This window comes from Equus przewalskii, chromosome 16 (assembly GCF_037783145.1).
Source record: "Equus przewalskii isolate Varuska chromosome 16, EquPr2, whole genome shotgun sequence".
Classification (NCBI taxonomy): domain Eukaryota; kingdom Metazoa; phylum Chordata; class Mammalia; order Perissodactyla; family Equidae; genus Equus; species Equus przewalskii.
In genome coordinates this window covers 68,807,779-68,832,010 of record NC_091846.1, presented here as the reverse complement: position 1 = coordinate 68,832,010, position 24,232 = coordinate 68,807,779, and the positions used below count along the sequence as shown (strand labels likewise).

At 39.9% G+C, this 24,232-nt stretch overlaps 1 protein-coding gene across 10 annotated transcripts in view; it reads right to left on the bottom strand.

Annotated features, from left to right (window-relative positions):
* Positions 1-24,232, bottom strand: part of CLYBL (citramalyl-CoA lyase) — a 229,923-nt gene that overhangs the window by 125,528 nt on the left and 80,163 nt on the right. For 2 of the 10 annotated variants that reach the window (XM_070579165.1, XM_070579170.1), the window contains exon 1: positions 6,128-6,210. The exons of the other annotated variants lie outside the window; for them this stretch is intronic. In XM_070579165.1, the coding sequence (XP_070435266.1) occupies positions 6,128-6,174 (47 nt within the window). In that variant the 5' untranslated portion in view covers positions 6,175-6,210. Of the gene's footprint in view, positions 1-6,127; positions 6,211-24,232 lie in introns of those variants that run through there. 10 annotated transcript variants of the gene reach the window in all.

Genomic DNA, 24,232 nt, shown 5'->3' with positions numbered 1-24,232 from the left:
GAGTAGACTGCAATAACAACGCAAAGGCAGGGAAAACGATAGGATATTAAATTACAAAATACCATCATTTGCATAGTAATTCCCACTAATTAAGAAAGAAAGATATAAGTTGTTTGTTATAAACACCACCAGGTCTTGAGCAAACACCAAGAGCTCACCACAGAGCCAAACCAAGCATTTGTCTAATCAGAGCCACTTTCCAAAGCGTTTTATTGGTACAGCTGCAGAGCGCACATTTTATCACACATGCTAATAATCCCAGTTATGGCGCCTACATTTTAATCATTTGTTCTGGGCTTGTTTCTCAAACAATTAGCACTAATGAATGGTCAGAATACCTCGGATCATATATGTCTAATTGCAGTCAAGAGCGGTTCTTGTCTGCATGTACATTTCAATTTACCTCTGGGGATAATGTTTGTTAATTGTATTTCTTTATACGCAAGCGAAGAAAAAGGCGGCTCAGGCAAAAAAGGGACTAAGTGTTCTCCTCTTTCCCTTTGTTCTCACAAGAAGCTAAAGTCACTTCAAGAGGCACTTAATCCCATCATCCGCGGTTACAATTGCCTTGCAGCATCAATCAAAAAGAATCTGAAGTAAAATGATGCAGCTATATTGTGTAATTAAAAGCAATTCAGGTAGTTATTGCTTGGGGCCCTTTACGGGTCCAAATACTTAAAATGGCCCTGCAGGGATCCTTAAAACTGTAGTGTGTTAAATTTGGTCAGCAACAATATCTGAAGGAAAGGGAGGAATATGCAAGAAAAAAAGAAAAAAAGCCAACACCAAATGAAAAAAAAGCCCACCACCCTCTCCTAGTGCAAACTGTACAGCAAAAGAAAAGAGAACGAAAGTGAGAAGGGCTAACCCCTCACAATTCCCAGCTACGAAATGAAATGAACAAAGAAGGAAAGGAAGGAGAAAAAAGAAAACAAACGATGTTTTCCAAATTCAACAGTCCCTATCCCGATCCAACTTTTGCACTTAAGAAAAAAAAAAATGTGTAATAATGTTGGCTGGGTCTCTTCAACATGAAATGAAACAGCCTTGTAGGATCTATACCATAAAAGTAGAGGCTATCTGAAAATTCAAACTTATTAAGAAAATACAAGGTAAATTTACGGTGTGTCTAATTCCACAGTTACTTATAAAGGCAAGATGTGGGAAGTACTCTTTAAAAGTTTGGCACAGATTTCTAAAGGGGTTTACTTAAATCATTAAAAAAAAAAATTAAGTGCTGAGGCTTCTAGGCTTCATATTTGGCTTTTTAAGCCAACAAGAGTTTAACAGTGTTTTCTGCTGTGTGCTTTTAACAAAGAGCCATCGTTGAGAGAAGGTTGGAGGTAGGCATAATTCTCTGGTTTTGATTCTTGGCTAAAATATTTTTAAGTAAAAACACAACTCCTCAACAGATGTAAGACTAGATGTTAAAATAACAATAACAATGCATATTTAAGTTTTACCATCATTTCCCCCTTTATAATAAAAAACGGGAAAGTGGGCTTCCTGTTGATTGACAAAAGAATTTCAGGAAAAAATGTTAAGTGCATGCCTGAATGGGCTACTGGATATTAAAGAATTTTTCAGGAAAGACACTAGGTGACTCCCAGGATAAGGTGCATTCTTGAAGCAGATGACGAGTGGAAATGCTCCACTCCACATTGCTAGAACAGAGCATGTCACAGCAGCAGCTATAAATACTTTCTAAGGTACTAATTATTGGCAAATGTAATTGTGGCTTGAACACTACTAAGTGTGAGCATATGAGGGTTATATGATTTGACATTCAAATCACAAAATGATTGTCAATTGAGATATCCAACAACAGTTCATTTAAACACAGAACTGCCCTCATTTTCCACACAGATATTCTAGCAATGCGAGTGCAAGAGCCTACAACTGAAAAACACAAAAGCTCTCCCGAAAAGGTTTAACCTTATATGAACTACTGATGCAAAAAGGCAGAAGGGAACCAACTGTGTTTCCATCCTTAGTAGAACCAAACTTTTAAAATTCTGTCATTTAAAAAAGATCTGCCAACCTTGTGTCTTCAACTGTATTGATCATAGTGTTAGAGATACTATATATGTATCAAATGGTTTTGTGTTGTGAATTAAGTATTTCCTAGAAGTTTAAATCTACTTGTTATTATTCAGCGCTCAGCCCATCTTCAAGCATCCATTCAAAATTGTTGGCCCTCCATGGGTGGGGGTGAGGGGCTGACATCCCCCCACTGCCATATTCTTATCACCCTTACCTTCTAGTTGCCCTGGGGAGATGACACACTGTGGGACTGAGAACAAGTGGATGACAGAAGGGCCCGAGGCTCACATAGGCTTGATTCCCTGTCTCTGCACCACCACCACCAAACTTCCCAGATAATTTATTTCATAATCAGGCATCGATGTTTGCCGGATTTTTGTGCTTTGCTGCAATTGTGCCGCTCAAGGTAAGCTACTTGAAGGCAGGAGGCTAAATGAAAAAAACTATTTTTCATCCATCAAAGTATCTGTTTCATGTCCTACAGTTTTTTTCACTAGCTTTTGGATTAAGATAGGCAGGTATTTTCTCTTAGGGAAAGGAAGTGTAAACTTTTAACAAGGGATATTTTAGGAATATCCAAAACTGAACTAAGCAATAGGGGAAAAAAAACCCAATTCATTGATAATGAATTTCAGGCAAAAGTCTGTATTGCAATCTGTCTCCTGTAACATCTTTAACACAATTCCTACTGACAGGTACTTCTCAATATCATATTTCTTTCCCCTCGCGCCCCAGGTCTCCAAGCTGCTCCCTTGTCCCTGATGCTCCCCTGGAATTCCCCAGGGACAGTGCCCACCACAGGCTGCCTGGAGCAGCCCCACAACCAGGCCCTTCAATTCCTGCCATTGATCCAGCTGTGTGCACGCTGGCTAAATGCTGCCAGGTCAAGCTGGAGAGCAGGACTTGAAAATTCAGTGCTAATTACTGTGATTACAATCTGTGTCTCAAGCAGCCAAAGCCTCCAGGAAATGTCTACAGGCGACCTGCCTCTGAATCAAAAATCTCAGTTTGAGAGATGCAGAATCTATACACGCCGACTTTCCAGCTCGTTAAGTCATAATATGGGCATCAAGTCGTTCATGATACTTTCTCTCAAAGCATATGAACTAAGGCAAGCCCAGCACATAGAATATACAAGACAGACAGAGAGGGGAAGTGGTCAAACAGGACCTAAGTAGCCGCAAAAATTGCAAACACCGGAGCCCTGCAACATGACGCTCAGAAGGCGATTTTCTTGAGATGACTTGAGACCCTCTGAACCCCGCCAGGGAGTGAGTGGGCACTTAACGAACATGCTCATCGGCATCATCGCTCTGCAAGGAGCAGGGGTAAATTTGTCATGAGAACCTTGAACCTCTTAGTACCCATGTGTGTCGTGTATTTACCACTGAGCTCCCAAAGGCACTTGTACTAGAGGCAGAGAAAGTGATTTCATAAATATATCTTATATGACATTAAAGAATCCAAAAAATGTTGATGCGAGGGAATGCTAAGATATCACTTTCCTGTGCTCATAAACGTTTCTCTACATAAATTTGAATCATTTGGGAATAGGTCGAGGAGTCAGGCATCTGGCTTGCTCTGGGGTGCATGGCTCAACTTCCTTTCTTCACAGACAACGTGCAGATAGGCTTGTCTCTGACCAAGTTTATACCGACAGTGTTCTTCCCTGGGCATGAAAATTAGAACAGAATTACTCTCTCTGGATCATCATGTAGAATATTCTAAAAGAATTTCTGTTCTCACAGTGACATCACAATGCTAGGTTTCCAGACATTGCCAAAGAAATGAGTGTGATTTCACATCTAACCCATCACAGAGACCCTTCTGCAGCTGGTGGGCACCACACAGGCTTTCTATGTGCCCACAACAGGGATTCTGGAGCATCACAGGCTTTTCAGGGGACACACCAGCCAGTGCAGTCCCAAGATAGTAGGCAAAACCTGACCTATTTTAAGCCTGACTAGAATGGGTCAACATGGGCTGAACACCACAGAGCCTTTACGAAAATGTGACTTCAAATATTTTCTTTCCTCTGCCATTTCCTTTTTTCAAGTACTCAGTCCACAAGGTGTGTCTGTTTATTTGAAAATGAAACCACTTTTAAAGGACTCAGTTGTTTTACATCAAGAACCCTGAAAACAGAAGGTAAAAAAGTTCAGTATGAAACCATTCTATAAAACACGGTTATCTGATGACTTATTTAAGTTATTTGCTGATAACCCACTCTAAATAAAATTTTAAAAATAGAAGTGATTGCAAGTTTTAAGATTTTGGTAATTTCAAATGGCAATTTTTCTCTTTTCAAGCAAAATAAGTCAGAGGGAGAAAGTCAAATACGGTATGATCTCACTCATAAGTAGAAGATAAAAACAACAATCACACAGAGACAGAGATTGGAATGGTGGTTACCAGAGGGGAAGCGGGGAGGGAGGAGGGCGAAAGGGGTGATTAGGCACCTGTGTGTGGTGATGGATTGTAATTAGTCTTTGGGTGGTGAACATGATGTAATCTACACAGAAATCGAAATATAGTGATGTACACCTGAAATTTATACAATGTTATACACCAATGTTACCAAATAAAAAGTAAATAAAAAGAATTAAATGAAGTCACACTGTTAGCATGGCAAAACAAACTCTTCCTGCATTTTATGGAGCTCTGTGTCACATACTTCTGCCACTCAAAGAGAGTAACCTAGTAAATCAAAACTCTTGAATACCTAAGTTTTCATATTTTTGTTTTTTCCATGTATGATGAGACAGCCAGAAAATCTCCTTAGTCTGTTTCTGAATCTGAGTTTCTTGGTCTGAATCTCTGGGTCTATTTAGTTGGCAATAAGAACTTGGCCCTTTGGGGCTGGCCCTGTGGCCAAGTGGTTAAGCTCAGGCGCTCCTCTCTGGCAGCCCGGGGTTTCGCTGGTTCAGATCCTGGGCACAGACATGGTACCACTCGTCAGGCCATGCTGAGGCATTGTCCCACATAGCACAGCCAGAAGCAGCTACAACTAGAATATACAACTACGTGCTGGGGGTCTTTGGGGAGAAGAAGAATGGGGGGGAAAAAGAGAGAAGATTGGCAAAGGTTCCAATCTTTAAGAAAACATTCAGCCCTTTGGCTTGTGGACACTTACATAAGTTTATCAGCATCTAGCACAAAGGCCTGATACATGGCCATACTCATGTGTGTTGACTGACTTGCTTACCAACTGCCTTCCTGGTTAATTGCAGGGACCACCTAAGTCATCATCATTGGATTTCTCAATGGCCAAGAAACCCTTACAATTTGTTCCATTTCTCAGACAAATTCTTCTAAGAACTGTCTGCCCTATACTATATGAGAGCCACAATCTGTACCCTGCAGGCTGAAAGATAGCCTACTCCACAAGACTGCTAAATAGAAAATGCAGCGAAAATATGCTCTGATCAATACAAATAAGTACAAGGAAGACTGTCCCAGAAATAATTTCAATCAATTTTATACAATTGATTTGTTCTTTCAAGGAGCTCTTAATTTACTCAATCCCTGATTGAGTTGTTACATGAATCATGAAGGTTTAACTATGAAGATAAAGGCAGATATTTCAATCAGGGAATACCCATGATGGTTTAATTAAAGAATTTTTGCATCTCACTTACAGAACATCGCTTCTTAAGTACAGCATGGCATTTATTTAAAATGTCCCAGAGGCAATTAAGCCCTTGATTAACAATAAAATTTTCTTCCTTAACTTCATTCTCAATTACCATGAAGCTCATTTCTCATTGCCTGCAACTTCCAGCATGTGGTACTCAATGGATTTGACTCAATGTGATTCCATATAAGCCACGAGAAAAAGGTTAGAATTGACGTACATGGGAGGAAGCCTTCTCTGAAAGTTGGAGGCCTTGCTTGAGTTGCAGTTTGACTCACTTGTCACCTTCAACTTGCAGCCTGGCCACGTCCCTGTGTGTGTGATGACTCCACTCCGAATTATGAGAGGAACAAGAGGACGGGGTGACCAGGTCACAACTCCTGACTCTGAGAGTTCAGTTTTTCTCGAGTGCAAAGAAGAGGGAAGGATAGTGATTAATAATATACTTGCCGCCAGGATTCCTCCAGTCTGTGCTTCGAGGAGAAACAAAGGGTCATGAGTTCCCAGACCAGCTGGCTCTGAAAGGCTTTCCACTTTCCCTGGGAAGGAAAGCATAGCAGTGAGGGGCATGGGCTCTGGAATCTGGATCTGGTGACAGCAGTAAGCGTGTTACTTAACCTCTCTAAATCTCAGATTCATATTATGAGTTGGATATAATATCTGTTGTGAGAAGTCAATGAAATGATGCGTGTAACACACCTGAGAAAGTGCCTCACACACAGAAAGTCCAAACAGTAATAGGTACCACTGTTAAGGGGAAGACACTTCCCCTCCTCTTCCCTGACTTCCCTCAGCCACACACATGGGTCTGGAACAGAGAGCCCCTAGGACTCTCCACAGGTGTGCTGTCCACACGCACACAGACAGACGGGGGCAGACACTCTGGCACATCTGGAAAACATACCCAAAGGGGCCCAGGGAGCCTGCTTCCATGCTAAGGGTTGGGACTGCAGCAAATACAGAAGTCGGATTTATATCTCCTCTCCAATGCCCCCAAAGGCTTCAGAACTGAACAGCTTCACAAGCTACATATAAATTTTGACTTATCTGTGAATTTGTAATCAGCTCTACAATAATGTTTCACAATTATCTGTGCACGTTAATCTACATCTGAAAAGAGAGGAAAATCAAAAGGATTTTGTCATTCATTTTATTTTAATGTTAGATCCATTTTCATTCAGTATTTAACTGATTCAACAAATAGATATTGGATCCCTAGGCCAGGTCCCAGGACATCCAAATGAGGAGAAGAGAACCAGCCTTGGGAGAAGCTGAGGTCTAGCTGGGGAGACAGGGCTCTCTAAGGCAAGAGGGCAAATGCGAACACTGTTTGGAAAACACTGGCCCAGAACCCAGGGGCAGGAGAGGGAATCCGAGAAGCCTTCTCAGAGGTGATGAAAACAGATTGGGCCTCGGAGAGGGGAGGACAAACTCCAGAGGCAAAAAGTGCCTTGTGGGCACAACAGAGTGAGGAAGAGCACAGGCAGGCCAATTGGTTTCATCTCCTCAGTTATTACCAGCAATTTTCTTTCTTTGCAAAGGCCATATCCACCTCTAAGTCTTATCTGTTGCCTTCATGCATGTGGGTATAAACACTAGCTTTTTGAAATACCAAGACAGTGTCCTTGTTCCGATCCTGTAGTCTGTCACAGACGGTGACCAAAACAGTGACACCCAATATCCTAAAATTTTCTGAACCAAAAAAGCTCCCTTTTTTGCTCTCCAATAAGATTTATTTATGCTTTAAAAATCATCTTAGAGGGGCTGGCCCCGTGGCCGAGTGGTTAAGTTCGCGCGCTCCGCTGCAGGCGGCCCAGTGTTTCGTTGGTTCGAATCCTGGGCGCGGACATGGCACTGCTCATAAAACCACGCTGAGGCAGCGTCCCATATGCCACAACTAGAAGGACCCACAACGAAGAATATACAACTATGTACCGGGGGGCTTTGGGGAGAAAAAGGAAAAAAATAAAATCTTTAAAAAAAAAAAAATCATCTTAGAAATGTATAGGACTTAGCAATAATTCTATTTTAAACAGATAGGGTGCTCCTTTAAAATCAGAATCGTGTTGAAAAGAAATACGATCAGATTATATTTTGCATTACCTGAAGCTTATGAGAGCATATTTAGGTACCTCCGGTAGATAAGGGACTGTGTGCCTGTACACAGATACAAAATGTCCAAATGAAAGGCGCCAGGACTTGTATAAGGCAAACAAACTGAAGCTCTCAATGGTAGACTTTGTTCTTTTTAACGTCTATTGAGCCCTTTATTGCATTACTTCACTTAATCCTTTTGACAATTCCAGGAAATAGGTACTATTATTGCCTCCTGTTTTATATAAGGTAACACAGGTTTATTTTATTCTGTAATTTTAAATTTTCAAACAGGCAGCTGTTGACAATATTATGCCTTATTCACAACTGATACCAGTTTTCTCAGAGCATTGCACAAGCCAAAATATATTAATTCATATCCACATTGGCCAGGAAGGCTTCACTCATAAACAAGAAAATAAAAACAGAGGTTCAGGAAAAGAATGATAGCAAAATGCCTTTTTTTCCTTCAAAAGTGTCTCTATGTGTGACAGTTTAGAACAGGGTTCAGTAAACTTTGCCTGAAAGGGCCAGATAGCAAATATTTCAGACTTTGTGAGCCGAGAGCTAAATGTGGGGATATTATACAGGGACTTATATAATAAGAGAGAACACAAATTTCCACACATTTTATATTGACAAAATTAAAAATTAAATTGAGTACAATTTTTTGGTAATCCAGTTCTACTCATGAGAAGAATGGTATTCTTTTTTGGGGAGAGTAGTTTGCTTAGCTGGAGTTCAAAGGTGATGTTCCCCACCATCAAATCTTCATGTGGAAAAAACATTCTTAGTTTGAGGGCTGTACCAAAATAGGTGGCAAGCAGGATTTGGCCCATAGACCCTGGTTTAGAATATTTCTCTAAGGGTTTAGCCATAGACAAATCTGTATTCTCTGGAGACCCAGAGTTTCACAGACACAGGACCCAAGTCACAGAGGTATCCTGACCACAATTATGGCAACAGGGCAAAATGGTTAGGACTCGGGTCCTCAGCTTTGAATCACAGGCTGGTGGACCAGCAAGACACCAACTCAGAGACAGCAACAAGTAGAAAGCTTCTAGGGTTCCCGGCTCCCCTTCTGTGGGATTCTCTTTTTTTCATATCACTTGTTAATCTGTTAGGTTTGAAGTCACTGCTACACCTACTAGATTGTGCTGCACTAAAGAAAAGTCAGTTTGGCGTGAATCACCTCCTCTATTTGTGGCATTTTAAAAAATCTTAATTTCTCTTATTCCCCCATCCTGACGCCAACGAATTTCTCTTTTGGTAAATTTTAACAGATCAGTTTTGTGCTCCTAAGCATATCCAGCATTTCATCCTCCTTTTAAATACAAAACCTAGAAACTCAGTCTTTTGTGGGCTCCCTGCTCTTTGTGTGACCACAGGGAAGGCGGTGGGGAGGAGAGAGGATGGAGGTGAGGAGGGAACTTATTGGCTCACAAAAATCCAGACAGTATTTGACCAAAAAAATGCAGAAGAGGGTCGCAGGGTAGAAGAAATGAATCAGAAACCCCCCAAACAGAAGAGGGTTATTTTTCTTTTAAAATATTAAGGATTGTAGGTTTTCATGCTTACTCGGAAGAAGAAAAGATTTTAACTTCTTTGCTTCATTCAGTTTGGGTCTGAACAAAATAAAAGTCGAGCACATTCAAAACATCCATTATAATTTTCTTCTTCCCTTTAAGATGATGAGACAACATCTGGTGAAAGATGCGGGATTACATTCCACTCAGGAATAATCACAGGGAAGAAAAGTCGAAAGCGCACCAAAACCAGAACGGGAGATGAAACTTTGCCCAGCGTTTCCCCACCTTTTATTTGGGCAGACATTCTAGATAAAGCTTCCTCCCCATCGTGAATTAAAGTCCTGTTCTAGCATCAAGCAGGATACATCAATTCCAGTTGTGCAGAATGAATAGGGAAATGCACACAGCTATTTCATAAAATTGTCTAAAGGAGCAGGAGCTGTTTCTTTTGAGGAGAGGAACCATATTTTCCAAATTAGTCCAACTTGGAGCTGATGCGCTGAACACCCATTTATCTACATCTATAACGAACTAGTGCTCCTGATGACTAATAATGCCTTCAGGAAGTAGTTAAACACCACTGTGTTGTACACTGGTAGTGCAAGATAAAAAGCAGGGGAAATAGGCAAATGAGGAGAAGGAGGAAGTTAAGGCAGTAATTCTGACAATAAAGTGGAGAGCGTTTCAAGCCTTCAACTTACAGCAGGGTTCAGTTCAGCCTGAGCAGCCCCCCAGCTCTACACAGACGAGTCTGTTCATTTCCCTGGTGGAGCCAACTCCGCGGCTATTAAAATTTCTTAAAGATTTTCTCTTCTCCAACCATTGCTACTGCAAATTACACCATTGGGATTATAAGATCTTAAAAATTAACCTGAATCTCTGATCACAATGATAAGATGGAACAGGAGGTAATAGCTGAGGGGGGGAAATAGAGACAAAAAACTGATTTTAAAAGCCATGATTGTGAGGAGTCGTGATTTTAGGAAGCACTCTTTTTGCTGATCCTGGCAGTATACCTGGCATATAATAGATGCTTATTAAATCTATAAATGAGTAAATAAATGAATGCAAAAGCCAAATATCTTAAATTAACTTAACATAAATTTACCTTCCTCAATCATATGATAGTGATAATAAATATTTATAAAGAACTTTAAAACTTAGAAGAGCAAGTTGAATTACCCTGCTTACCTACACTAAACAATGAAATTCTATTAATCGTTGAAATGAAAAACAGTGATATAGTCAGGAAATTTCTAAGGAAGCTGATGTATTTTTAAATATCTTTGAGTGAAGTATAAAGGTGTCCTGTTGAAACTGATGGGTAGGGTGAAGGTAATGAATGTCTCCTTTATTATTGCACTATATTTTCATATTTTACCTCTATTTTAATGCTCTCAAGATATTTATAACACCTAAACTTTACGGATATGTTCCCAGAGATCAAGAACCAGCTACAGGCTTTATTTAAAACTCACTTAAAATAGCAAAATTACAAAACAGTGACTCATTATCATAATCCTCCTGTGGACATAGCTTAAGACACACAGGAAACCGATTTCTCTCTGAAAAGCAAAGAAAGAAAAAACACCTTTAAAATGCTGTCATATAATTTGAAATCCTGAAAACAATTTGGTTTGGAAGATGTAGGAGTCTTCACATAACATATTATATCCAGAAAAGAGGAAAAAGGAAGAAAGAAAAGAAAAAGAAAAAACAAATATATACCCCCAACAAAAACAAAGTCTCAGCAAAATAAACTGCAAAAATCCAAAGCTTCTGATACTGTTCATTCAAGTATGCTCGCACTTCCTGTATTTTAAAATATGTCATCCCATTAGCCTCCAATGGAGAAGTAAGTGCCAGTCCTGAAATGCTAAAGCACTGTGAAACCATTTGAGTGTGGAGTTTGTTACTCAGTTTACTTCTTAGCCAGAAAAGAAAGAAGTTAGAAGTGACAGCACAGGCCTTCTCTATATCAGGAGATTTTTAGGTTCCCTCCCTCCCCATCATCCAGTATTGCCACTGTCCAAGCTTTCCCATGCTCTTTACGTTAAACACGTCTATTAGAACTCTCCTGCAAATTCCCCCACCCCACAACCTCCATCTTCTCACACTGCTGAAACCAGCGTATGGCCTTCTCCATCGCAGATCACAGCCTAACCAACTGCAAAGGTTTCTGTTCTTTCAGTGGAATCATCAGTAAGTTTTATTTCAGTGCTTTGAGACATTCTTCCTTTTTTAAAGCAAGCTACAGAGTCATTTATTCTGCTGCTAGGCTTTTTATTTAAGTAAAGAAATTAAAGTCGTCTTCAGCTTTTAAGCAAGGCTGTGCTAGCCCTATTTTGACAATATCAATCCATATTTTTTCTTCATGTTTACTTTTCTTTATACAGTGCACCTGCCAATACCTGGACTATATTCAACAAAGTACAACAAACCCATGTCTCTCCTCCCTGAGCACCTCCTAAGGAGCTCTCTCTGAGGCTCTCTCTTGCAGGCCAGTGCTGCGTGGCCTCCCAGTCATGGCTTCCATGGTCCTCCCCACTGAGACTCCAGGTTGTGGCATCTGAGCCTTGGCTCCTGTCCCTGAGTCTTGCCCTGTCTCCACATGGTGAGGGAACCACTTTGCCCCTCCTCTTGGACCTAATATGGCCTGTCCTGAGGAAAGACGATGGGAAAGTGATTCAAGTGTCAGTTCTGGGGCCTCATTAACAAAGAGGTCAGTGACGCAGGCAAACGCTTTCTGCCCAGACTGGGCTGGTGCCAGGGCTGCCCCACTAGGGCCCATTCGCTGTGCCTCTCATCTGTCACTGGGCCTGGCACGCTGTCCATGCACTTGCAGGTTGTGGTGGTGGTTGGTTCTACCACATCTGTTGGACAAATTTTAAAAGGCAAACCCAGATATTGAATGGAATACATCAACGCAGGAATGTGGGGCCTTGGCTGCCCAACCAAGAGGCTGGTTTACTGAGCATCCATGGGTGCACCTTGAGATCCATGGCTATGGCGACAAGCCCTTGGAAAGATGGGGTCCAACAGCACTTCTGTCCCTGCCACCATCCAGCCAGGGGCTGGTCCAGCAACAGCACCAACAGCAGTAATGCAGCGCTGACTGGCAGTGGTGAGGGGCGAGGGGGGTACAGTGGCACTTGGGAGTCAGGACAGTCACACATGCAAAACACTCAAGAAAGTGGTCCAGGATATGGGGCTCCTCCTTCTCCCTTCTTCCTAAACTTTATCAACAGAAGAAAATCATGCTTTGCTAATTGACAGAGAAAGAAAATGAATCTCCCGGTGGCTCTTGAGTGCCTCATCAATGGACCAATGGCCATCTGCACTTTCTTTGGTCCCCTTTGGACCAAAGATACACTGATTCAAGTGTTACTGATACAAAGACTCATTGATGTATCTTCTGGCCTCTCTTTCCTCTCCTCTCATTTATGTACATTCCCAAAGTCCATCAAACTGTAAAGATATTCAGCCCTAAACAGACCCATGTGTCCAAAGGCACACATCTTACTGACCAGACAAAACTACGCCTCAGAGAAACATTTATAGCAAGCACCACCAACAACCACTCAAGCAGATGGCTCACAAAGGAGTCCAATCGAAAAGGCTGCTGAGGAAAGGTTTAGTAACTGACCTATAAGTGGAGGGCCTCTTGGCTAAAATCACAAATACATTATCTCCATATAAATGGCTGAGTACCTTTGTTGGTCACCAACAATGTGTAAGGCTTACCACAGCACAAAAAGACACTCTCTCCTCCCTTTAGAGTTCACATTTTTAAAAGACAAGAGAAATCTCTTGTCAGTGCTAGTTGTTTCCAGCTTAAGATGAGAGAGAACTTTTAATGCAATCCTTCATCCTGATCTACGGAAGAAGATAACTGGATGGTCCTTGCTGTTATGCTTTCTCTGGCTCTAACACTAAGGCCCTAGAGAACTTTTAGAACATAATCGTGCAGAAAGAAGTTTTCAACGTTCCAAAGCAGAACAACTGTCTTGGATGTTTCAAAAAACTGCCGTGTTTATATAAAGTACTGAGAAGGAGCCAATTTATGCCGAGTGGGTTTTGCGGAATACTCATCACAAAAGACATTAAAAAAGTGTAATGGGATCTGTAATATTTATACTAAAATCCTCTGTAAATAAAGACCAAAATGGGTCATTTCCTGTGAGATCTATTCTAAAGTAAAAAGGACAATTTGCTTCAGCTAGCATTTATTACCCATTGGCTGTGGGGGAGAGAACCGGGTGTATTTTTAAGCCCAGATCTCTTACTTGTCTGTTTCAAAGGAAATGGCTCATCTGCTGGGTGGCCTACTTTTGCTCCTTTCTGGATCCTAGATCTGACCTGAAGGAGCTCTGGGGAGGGGGAGGTGTGTTTGTGCTCATTCCTTTTTTCCACTTGGTTTCAGAAGATGAAGCGTCCAGAGGACCACACTCCTCTGATTTTGCGAGAAGCCCTTCAGCCCTGCCTGCCCTCTGAGACCTTTGAAAAAGAAGCTACAACCCTGAAGAAATGCAGTGGCAGGCTTGATTTTGTTGAAGAAATTAAGGTTGTGGCCTCTTTTTTCTCAGCAATCACCATGCTGATTTTGTGAAAAAGCAACATTTGCAAGATTTCCAATGAAGGAAATATTTTAAATATCTGCAGCTACGCTTCAAGCAAATAAGGTGGGTATTTCACGGACCTAAAACGTCTTCGAGGTATTTTCCACAGGAATGAGGTTCTGAACATACATCCTCACACTCTTTTTGGTGGCACAGAAAAGTAATGGCCAGGTAACTTCCCCAGCCCTCAGCGAGCATGACAGGAATCAGAGTGTAAAGCTTGATGTCCTGGAGATACCTACTTTTCAGAAATAAGGGGGTGGAGGGAGGGGCAGTCACAGAGGCATCGCCCTGGGCCAAGCCCCGGGCTGGTCCCTTTACCACCTTCAGAGAACTCAGTTCTCACACCAAGCCCTGGGCTGGTGACTTTTCCCTTTCAGGCCCGGAGAAGTAAGTGACAGCCTATGTCCTTTCCATGACACCACTCTGCCTCTGTTGCTTTCTCCAGTTTCAAGTCTGGTAAAATCTATCAATCATGCAACTTCAGTTAGCATTCCAAGAACTATGGTCAGGCCTGAATAATCTATTCATAGACATCCTTCAGAACGAACATCTTCACCCCTACTCAGAGTTAAAGCTGATTATCAAAAACTAGGATACTTAGGGCTTTCTACTATTTACAATTATCATTGTAAATATAAATTAAAAACCAATTACACTGACAATTATAACAATGGTGTTATAATACTATGAGACTAGCATAAAGTAGGAGTTTAATAGATAATATCTGATGAATGAATGAGTTCACCTTTGGGTCCTTAATCTGGAAACAGTACCAAAAAAGAATCAATGAGAAATCTAATATCTTATTCATTTTTAAATAATAATTCAAAACATTCTTATGATTGACTACTAAGTCATTAGCAGGATAGTACTAATTATCAGGGAACACACTCTGAAATTAATTCTGAAATCTTGCCTTAACTTGTTTACATAAATATATCTCATGTATAACTTCATGAAAATAAACCCAAGTACCCGACTTTCAACTGAAAAACAAATACTTTAACTGAAAAAGAAGCGATTCCATCTATCCATACCCAAAACTATCTTCTTAAGTCAAGATTATTAACCTGTTGCCTTCATGCACATGTGCAGTGGCTGAATTAACAGGACAGAAAGCAGCAGCCCTAAGAACCGATCCAGTGCATCCAGTGAGTAAACCACAAACAAAAGGGGATTTACGCACCACCACAATGTCCCCCTGGGAGCCGTTCTGGTCCATCAGAACCCAAATCCAACTTTTCAATGACACCTAAATGTACGGATATGTAATAGACCTTGCATTTGCAATTAAGTAAACATTATACACCTATCCAAAATCAGCTTATAAATACAACAGGTATGTAACTGAGTTTTTAAACTAAGTGCTTTAAATATACCCTAACCTGCTTCTGGGTCAAAACAACCAAGAGATAACATTTGCCACCAGGTTTCTACAGCATAGTACTGAAACAACCCTTCATCTCTCTGATTGCCTCTCAACAAGCTAAATTGGTAAATAAAAGAAAACAAATGACAATAGAATCCAGTTTCCTATCTGATCCTGACCATCCCAGGGCCAATCTTCAACTCTCCCACAGCAGCCTCAGTGAAAGCACACACTGGTAGCCCCCACTTGTCCTTTTCTTGCTTTTGTTTCCTTTGAGAGCCATCCCTGAAACTTACCCAAGTTGTGCGTTTCTGCGTCAGAGGCAGATCCAGTACCTTTAAAACAGTTAACCGTGGTAAATCACTACCTTACTTACTGTTAGGTCTTTCCTTCTTTTACACCAAGATTTCTTTCTGCCACCAACCCGAGAGCGGTCTCTTCCCTAAGCCCAGATCTCAGATAATGGTCATGTTTAAAGACCAGCCCTGCTTGTCAAAGATTAGAGAGCTGTCTGCAGCATATACTCCTCCACACCATAGCCAAGTAGGCCCGAGAAATGCTAATACTCAGCGTGACGCATCAAGAACTTTAAGCCTCAGCAATGGCTAAGCAGAAAGTATCACAAATTTACTGAAATTATCTGTGGCACAAAAGAAAAGAGAAGGAATTAATCAAAGTCTCTCTCTTAATGCAATGCTTGATTGAACTACCCCAATCCCTTTTTAAATAGGATACTGGTGGCAAGTGACCCTGATGGCATGCCCTAGTGAGATATACAAGGAACACTTGTTCCATTTTTTTCTTTTATGACCTCATTAAGGAGGATTTTGAAGATTGTTCTTGAACATGAGAACAAAGTGTCTTAAGACATCTCTAGCTTTTTATGTCTTTAGCCTTTTACTGCTGGGATGGCCTTTGGATCTGTGTTTATAACAAGGTACACTCATGCTCATACTCACCTCCCCCCAAAACAAGAATCAAGCAAGGTGATCCGAACAAAAATAGTCAGAGCTGCACACCTCTAAATGCAGAGATGTGCTAGTTTCTTACACTGGAAAGTTTTGCCAAGACCAACTTGGGATCCATTCTTTCTCTCATCCTCTCTGAGTGTAGCTGCCATTAATTAGCTCTGGCGGCTGTTTCGAGGCTCTTATCAAGGGAGGGTGCAGACTGCCAAATCTGCTAGTGTGAAAATCCTCCACCGCCAGGAACGTTTTTCTCTAAGTGTTTGTTGATTCCACGCTTCAATTTAATATGGTAGATTATATTTTACGATCAGAAACAAACAAACAGATTTATAACCGAAGACTTGAAAGGCAAACAGGGAAAAAGCAAGCCAAGGACTGAGCCTAAATGTAGTATTTTTATTGACTTCTTAGAAACCAAATAACCTGGCATATTAGTGTGTGCATTCTGCAACAGACATTCAGCCCCATTGTACTACTTAGAAGAGAATAAAAAGAAACCCTACTGTTTGAAACCCAGCGGAACATCCCCACAACAGGGCACAACTGTTCCCTCATGCATGAATGGGAAGGAGATGAAAGAAAAGATGGACTTCTGAGGTACAGCAAAAAACAAAGACAACAAAAGTGCTGATCATGAGGGAATGACACAACTCATTGCAGCAAAAAGGATGAGAGAAAGGAGCTCAGACAATGGTGAGGACAGCTAAGTGACACGTAGGAGAATTGAAAAATCTACAGAAGTGTCTTTTCTCTCCACCCTTGATGAAAAACAATTAAATGTTGGTACATCTGTCATAAAAAAGACCATTGAAACCTGTTACCATCATTATGTATGGTAAACTTAACCAAACCCAACTGTAACTCTCCAGTTAAATGTTGCCACCTCTGTTTCTTACTCTTGCTAAAACGAAGAGGTTTAATTTATAGGACACTTTACAACATCTGAATGCGTTGTAACAAATTATAAAAGCTGAGGGGTACTGGAAATGTGTGTGTACACATGTATGGGGACACGGATACAAAGGGTTAAAACACTCTACGGAAAAGAAATAAGCTTCAGGAAATTTGTACATAAACTCAGCTTTTGTTTATAAAATATTTTCCTCTTGACTCATATTATAATTATAGAGATATTTGCTCTAAATTTTGGATTGGTTTTCAGCTAGTAGCAGCTCCAAACATTTTGGCTTTAAGTTTCTTTGCTCTCAAACCCCACTGCCAAGAAGATACTGTTTGTAAACACTTAATATGAATGAAGGGAGCTCACGGTTTAACGCTACTTTTAGGTAAATGCAGTCGTTTGAATGTGATGGGAATAATTACCTTTTGATGTTTCTGTTTTTCTTAAACAGAGGTACACCTGTCCACACTTCACTAATGTTGAGCCTTGCTAATGAAGTGTTCAGTGAGAAAATCACATCGACCAAATATATTTAAAAAACCACCATATGAAATCCCCACTAGACGTTTATTGCTCCGGAAGTCCACCAGCCTGGGAAAGTCACACTGTTTTAAAGAACACTCCCGAGCGTTATTCCTTGCTTGATAACATGCAGCCCCTCACGAAACCCAAAAAGCAGTTATTGACCCTGTCAGGATGCCTGATTAATGGATAAACGCTGTAATTGATTAGCAGAGAAGTGTGAATTAAAACAGGGCACGGCATCAATAACCAGCTTCTAACAAAGGTGGTTGACGTAAAATGTAAAACAAGAGCCTACGGCTATATCTCATCAAAGGCACGCTTTTCTTAAAACAGGGGAGGGGGGGAAATAAACAAGCCCAGTGTCCTGTTCTCTGCGATTCTTTAATCTTTCCTCTTGGTAAGGATGCTGTGTGGAGCCACCAGCAAATGGTATGGGAACTCACTCCTCAGTCCACCTTCAGATATCTAGCAGTGTGAGGCAGTTAAATGTTCCCATTGTTCCAGGACTTAAAGAAAAGCAAATAAGAAGTCCTATTCTCTCTGCATTTTGTTAACTGGGAACTTTCTTCACTTATGTCCTCAAAGTAAATTCTCCCTGTTCTGATGCCCCTGGAGGCACAGGAGGCGTTAGTCACTGGAATATTGCTTCCATCTGCATCCGGAGGTGAAAAATCCACTCAGTCATTCACTCATTCAGTCAGTCAGTCAGTCAGTCAGTCAGTCACTCAGTCAGTCATCCAGCATCTCATATGGACAGTTGGACATATGGACTCTCATATGGAGAGTACAAAGATAAATAAAGTTTGCGGCAGGCTGAGTTGATGCAGACCCCACTCCTGTTTAAAATACACAGAAATATTGGATAATCTAAAGCAAAAAGTTTTTTTAAAAAAGGAAGATTTAATCTATAGCTGAGCTTGACAGAAAAAGGAAAGGGAAATCTTCAAGTCCTGAAACAAGGCAGGAACACCAGGGCAGGAGCTCTTGGAGCTGATGCTGTGTCTGCAGATGGATACCAGCCCTGGAACAAGGACTAGGGACCAGAGGGTCAAGACTCACCTAGGACAGAAGACACCAACTTGGGCTTGTGCAAGGTGAGGGAACTCGACAAAACTGGACCCCTTAAAAAGCTATCTAATCTACAAATAGGGAACTAGAAGAACCATGTCCACCAAAGAAATAGCAAGGCAGCTTGAGCTCTGTGATAATAAATAAAGCTCTTTTGTATGAGTCATCAAAACCATGAGCCTGTGCTAAAAGCAAGTGTAGGCATTAATTTTACACCATCTAGATGGGTTGGAAGTCACAAATAGAGAAATTAAAATTAAAAACTTGAGGGGGCCGGCCTGATGGCACAGTGGTTAAGTGCGCATGTTCCGCCTTGGTAGCCCGGGGTTCGCCAGTTCAGATCCCAGGTGTGGACATGGCACCGCTTGGCAAGCCATGCTGTGGTAGGCATCCCACATATAAAGTAGAGGAAGATGGGCACAGAGGTTAGCTCACGGCCGGTCTTCCTCAGCAAAAAGAGGAGGATTGGCAGCAGTTAGCTCAGGGCTAATCTTCCTAATAAATAAATAAATAAATAAAAACTTGAGTTCAAGACCCTAAAACAGTGGAGTCCTGGTTTATAGAAGAAAAATGCAAAGTAGTACTGCAAGAATGTGTCTACAATCCAGGGCACATAGACTCCCAGAGGCAAAAACAACCCCTGCTGAAGATGAGCTCAGAATAAAGAGACCCAACCATGTGAGGAAATAAACCACCAGGCAGGAGGGTCAGCAAGTACAACAGAAGGGTGACTAGGGACCTGGGAACTAGCAATAAATGAAAATCTAAGAAGGAATCTGAAATACATATGTTTGAAGTTATTAAAATGATAACTATTGAAAGAATAGGACACTATTGAAAATAAAACTTAACTTGAAAGAGAATCAAATAGTATTTTTAAAAGGAAAAAATATGGTCATGATATTAATAAGTAAAAGAGTAGTCATGGCTGATAAAAGAATTAGTGAACTGTAGGATAGATGAAAGAAGACTACGCATAACATGTCACAGAGAGGTAGGTGATGTAAGTCATAAAGACAGGAAACAAGAAGGGCATAAGGAGACATTACAATAAATGTCTATGAGACAATAGAAAGAATGAGGATTCATGACTAAGATGTTTTCATAACTGAAAGAAATATGTAAGTTTGCAGATTGAAGAGGGACAGTCATGAGCTGGATAAATAAACGCAAACTGACACCTAAACATATAGCAGTGAACCTACATAACACCTAATTCAAGGAAAAAAAAAAAAAAACAGAAAGAAAAGACTGATTACTCATGAAGAAAGAACAATTTTGCTGCACAATATAATGTTCCTAGGCAGTAAAATAAATCCAAAAATAATGGAACAATACTTTCAAAGTATTGAAGGAAAATAACTTTTATCCTTGAATTCAACTAAGTTATCCTTCAAGATAGGGGCAAAATAAATACAATTTCCAGACAAAGGCTGAAAGAAGTTACTGCTCTCTTACCTTTACTGAGAGAAGTGACTAAAGACGTAATTCAGAATAAAAGAGACTGAATCCAGAAGAAGGGAGTGAAATCTATGAAACAATGATGAGCAAAGAAGTTGTAAACAGGTAAGTAAATCTAAAGGAGCCTTTACCATAGAAAGAACGGCAGCAGCAGCAGCAGCAATAACATTGTTTCATTTAAAATAAAGTACTAGGAAAAAACCAACAACAAAAAAATAAAGTACTAGACTCTGATAACATACTAGGCAGAGAACATGAAAGACTGGGCTTGGATATCAGGGCTAAAATATTGTAGAACATTTTGTTCAGGAGAATAGAGATATATCAGTTAACTTTAGACTTTGTTAAATCAACTATGCATATTAAAATTATAAAAGCAATCATCAAAAGAAAAAATAGAATGCATAACTTCCAAATCAATATCAAAAAATAAATAAAATAGAAGGAAAAAATAAAGCTAAGTAAATCCAATGAAAGGCAGGAAAAGAGGGAAAATATAGCAAATAAACAGCTTGGCACATAAAATAGCTAAATAAGGTGGTAAAAATAAATTTAATTACATTAGTAATCACAACAAATATAAACAGATTAAATATTCCTGTTAAAAGACAGAGAATAAATGTAGAGGAGAACAAAAAGTATTCAATTAGATACTGCTTATAAGAGATACACCTAAAATATAAGCATACAAGTTGACTGTAAAAAAAACAATATGGTGATAAAGATAGGCTCAGGTGATACTGCCTGTCTGGTCATAATGTGCCTGGAATAGACCATGTTCTTGATAGACACTGCTGAATGAATGACTGAATTCATTCATTAATTAATGTTAACATCAAACAAGATAGAAATTAAGGCAAAAAAATCCTTGGGATAAAGAAGATCATTATCTAATGATAAAAAGGACACTGTATCAGAAAGAAATAATGTTCCTCAAACTGTACACATCTGAAATAAATGCAAACTCTATCAGAATTACAGAAGTAATTGACAAATTCACAAGCAGAGGCTTGTGATAGGCCTAAAAGAGAAAAATTTAGTAGGAATACAGAATATTTGAACAGTGTCTTAATAAGCACTAGCTAATGAACATACAGAGACTTCTTCACTCAATAATTAGACAATATATACATTCTTTCAAGTACACGTGGATCATTTACAAAACATGACCACTTCCAAGGCCAGATCAAAAGTCTCAGGAAATACTAGTCAATTTTGTACAAATCAAATTCATAGGCCACAGTGCAGTCCATATGTTTGAAGTCAGAAGTCAATAATTCTGAAAACTTAAACATATACTTTTAAATAATTTATGGATCAAAAAAGTTATAATTGAAATATTTAAAATATGGTAAAGATGAAACATTACATATCTAAATCTGCGAGACATACCTAAGGTAGTTCTTAGAGGGAAATTTATAAACTGAAACGCATATACTACAAAAGAAAGAGTAAAATATTAGTGAGGTAGGTTTTCTACTCAGGAAAATTTTTTTTTAAAAAGAGCAAAAGACACTCCAAAGAAAGTAGAAATAATAAAAATGAGTGAAAATTAATGAACTTTTATTAATAATGTAATAGTTATCAAAGGATAAGGAAGATCATTAAAGTAAAAACTTGATACTTTGAAAAGATAAATAAAATAGACACACCTCTGGCAAGATCAAGAAAAAGAGCACAAATAAATAATATTAGGAATGAAAAAGAAAGTAAAACTACAGATGCAGAAGAGATTAAAAATAAGAGAATGCTACAAACAACTTTGTGGCAAGCAATAAATTTGAAAATAGATGATACGAACAATTTTCTAGATAAATATAAGCAACCGAAAGTGATTCATTAAGAACTAGGAAACCTGAAGAGATCACATGCTATTAAACATAATGAATCAGTAGTCAGGATACACAGGTTGTACAGATCATTGCTAATAAGTTTTAAGAAGCCTTTAAGAAACAGAAAATTCATATCTTTTACAAAGTGTTCCAGAGAACAGAATAAGAGGGAAAGTTCCTCAAACGATTCTTCTCAAAATATTTGAAGAGAGTATAAAAACCAAAGAGGATGAAACAAGAAAAAATTATAGGCCAGTCTCATTTATAACCACAAATGCAAAATTCCTGTATTTTTTAGTTTCAATGACAAAGACCACCGACAAAAATGCTGTGCAGTATAAATAATAACAGCTTTATTACTTCCCCAGCTCCACTGGGGCAGAGAAAAGCAGCAGACGGTCCCCAGGAAGAACAAATGCGAGTGCCGCCCAGGCCAGAGTGCAACCCGGCCACAGTGCTCTGGGCCTCTGGAGGCCAGGAGAAGCACTGTCCAGTCTCAAGTTTCTTTAAAAACAAACAAACAAACAAAGAAAACCCCAAGCCACCAATTTAAAGAGAGGTGAGAGTGCAGTCAGCTACTGAAACGCATTAAGAGGGCTGTCTTCTCAACCAGATCTTTCATATGGCTTCATTTCATACAGCTGCTCATCTGCATTTCCTTTTTATTGAAGGAATTCACACTTATAAAAGCCTACAAAATACTCTCACCTTTCCTTAAGAGTTTGGGAGAGGGGTGGGCAATCTCTAGGAGTTAACGATTTATAAGGGATTACCATCTTTCAAAGAAAGGAAAATCAAGCTGATAAGGTGAGAAGAAATATGATAAGAGAGAAAACAAACTTGTCAACTACAGCTTTTTAGGAAGAGACACAGGAATGAAAGGGCACAGAAATTTTCTTGAACACCTATTCTTGATAGGAACTTTGTTTGCATGCCATTTCATGAAAAGGAAAAAAAGGAAAAAATACAAGCTGAAAATGAGCAAATGTATTTCCCATCGGCCAGGAAATAGGCAGAGGCAGGTTCTCAGGTCAATGAGAAACACAGTGGGCTAAGGATGATAATGTCGGCTGTATTCGTTTGCTAGGGCCCCATGAGAAAGTACTACAAACTGAGTGACTTAGACAACAGAAATGTATTATCTCGCAGTTGTGGAGGCTAGAAGTCTGAAATTAAGGCAGGGTTGGTTCCTCCCGAGGGCTGTGAGGGAAAGCTCTGTTCCAGGCCTCTCTCCTTGGATTACCGATGTCCACTTCTCTCTGTGTCTCTTTACATTCTCCTCCCTGTATGCATGTCTATCTCTGTGTGTCCAAATTTCCCCTTTATGTAAGGACACCAGTCATATTGGATTAGGGCCCACCCTAATGACGTCATCTTAATTAACTACACCTGCAACAACCCTATTACCAAATAAAGTCACATTCTGAGTACTGGGGGCTAGGACTTCAACATACGAATTTTGGGGAGGGACAAAATTCAACCCATAACAACGGCTAATATTTATTGAGCTTTTATTGGGTAACGGGCGCTATGCAATGCACATTTCATGTAATCCTCTAAACCTACTATCCCCATTTTATAAATGAGGAAGAGCAGGCACAGAGAAGTTAAGTAAGTTGCCCAAGATCAAACAGCTGGTAATTAATGAAGCTAAGATTCCTGAACCTGGTCCCTATGGGTCCAAGGTGCTAACCACTATCCTTTACTCTGTATATAACAAGACAGTGTTCTACTCATTCAGATATCTTTGTGATAGAAACAATAAATAAATGCCCAAGTGAATGAACGAATGAAGTACATGAATGGGGAAGGAACAAAATTGGTGGGTAGTTGAGAATTTCTACACAGTAAAGTAGGGTCATTGTCCAAAGCACCCAGCAGGTTCCCAGTAGCACCCTCAAGTCCAAGGTGAATGCTAAGTGGCACTTAGCAGAGAGCACCCAGAATTTGGAGTCCAACAGAATGTGTTTGGCGGCAGGAGAAACATGCATTAATGATCTGTATGTGCACAACTCTAATCAAACAATTCTGAAATGATTTTCAAATGAAAGAGAAATGAGATTTGAGTAGCTAGCCTGGGAAAAACACAATTTGGGCAAGTATACAAATCATCAGGCTTTATCTACTCCCTAATACTAGGTCAACTATCATTTCAGCAGCAACACGATTAACGGCCATTATAGAGA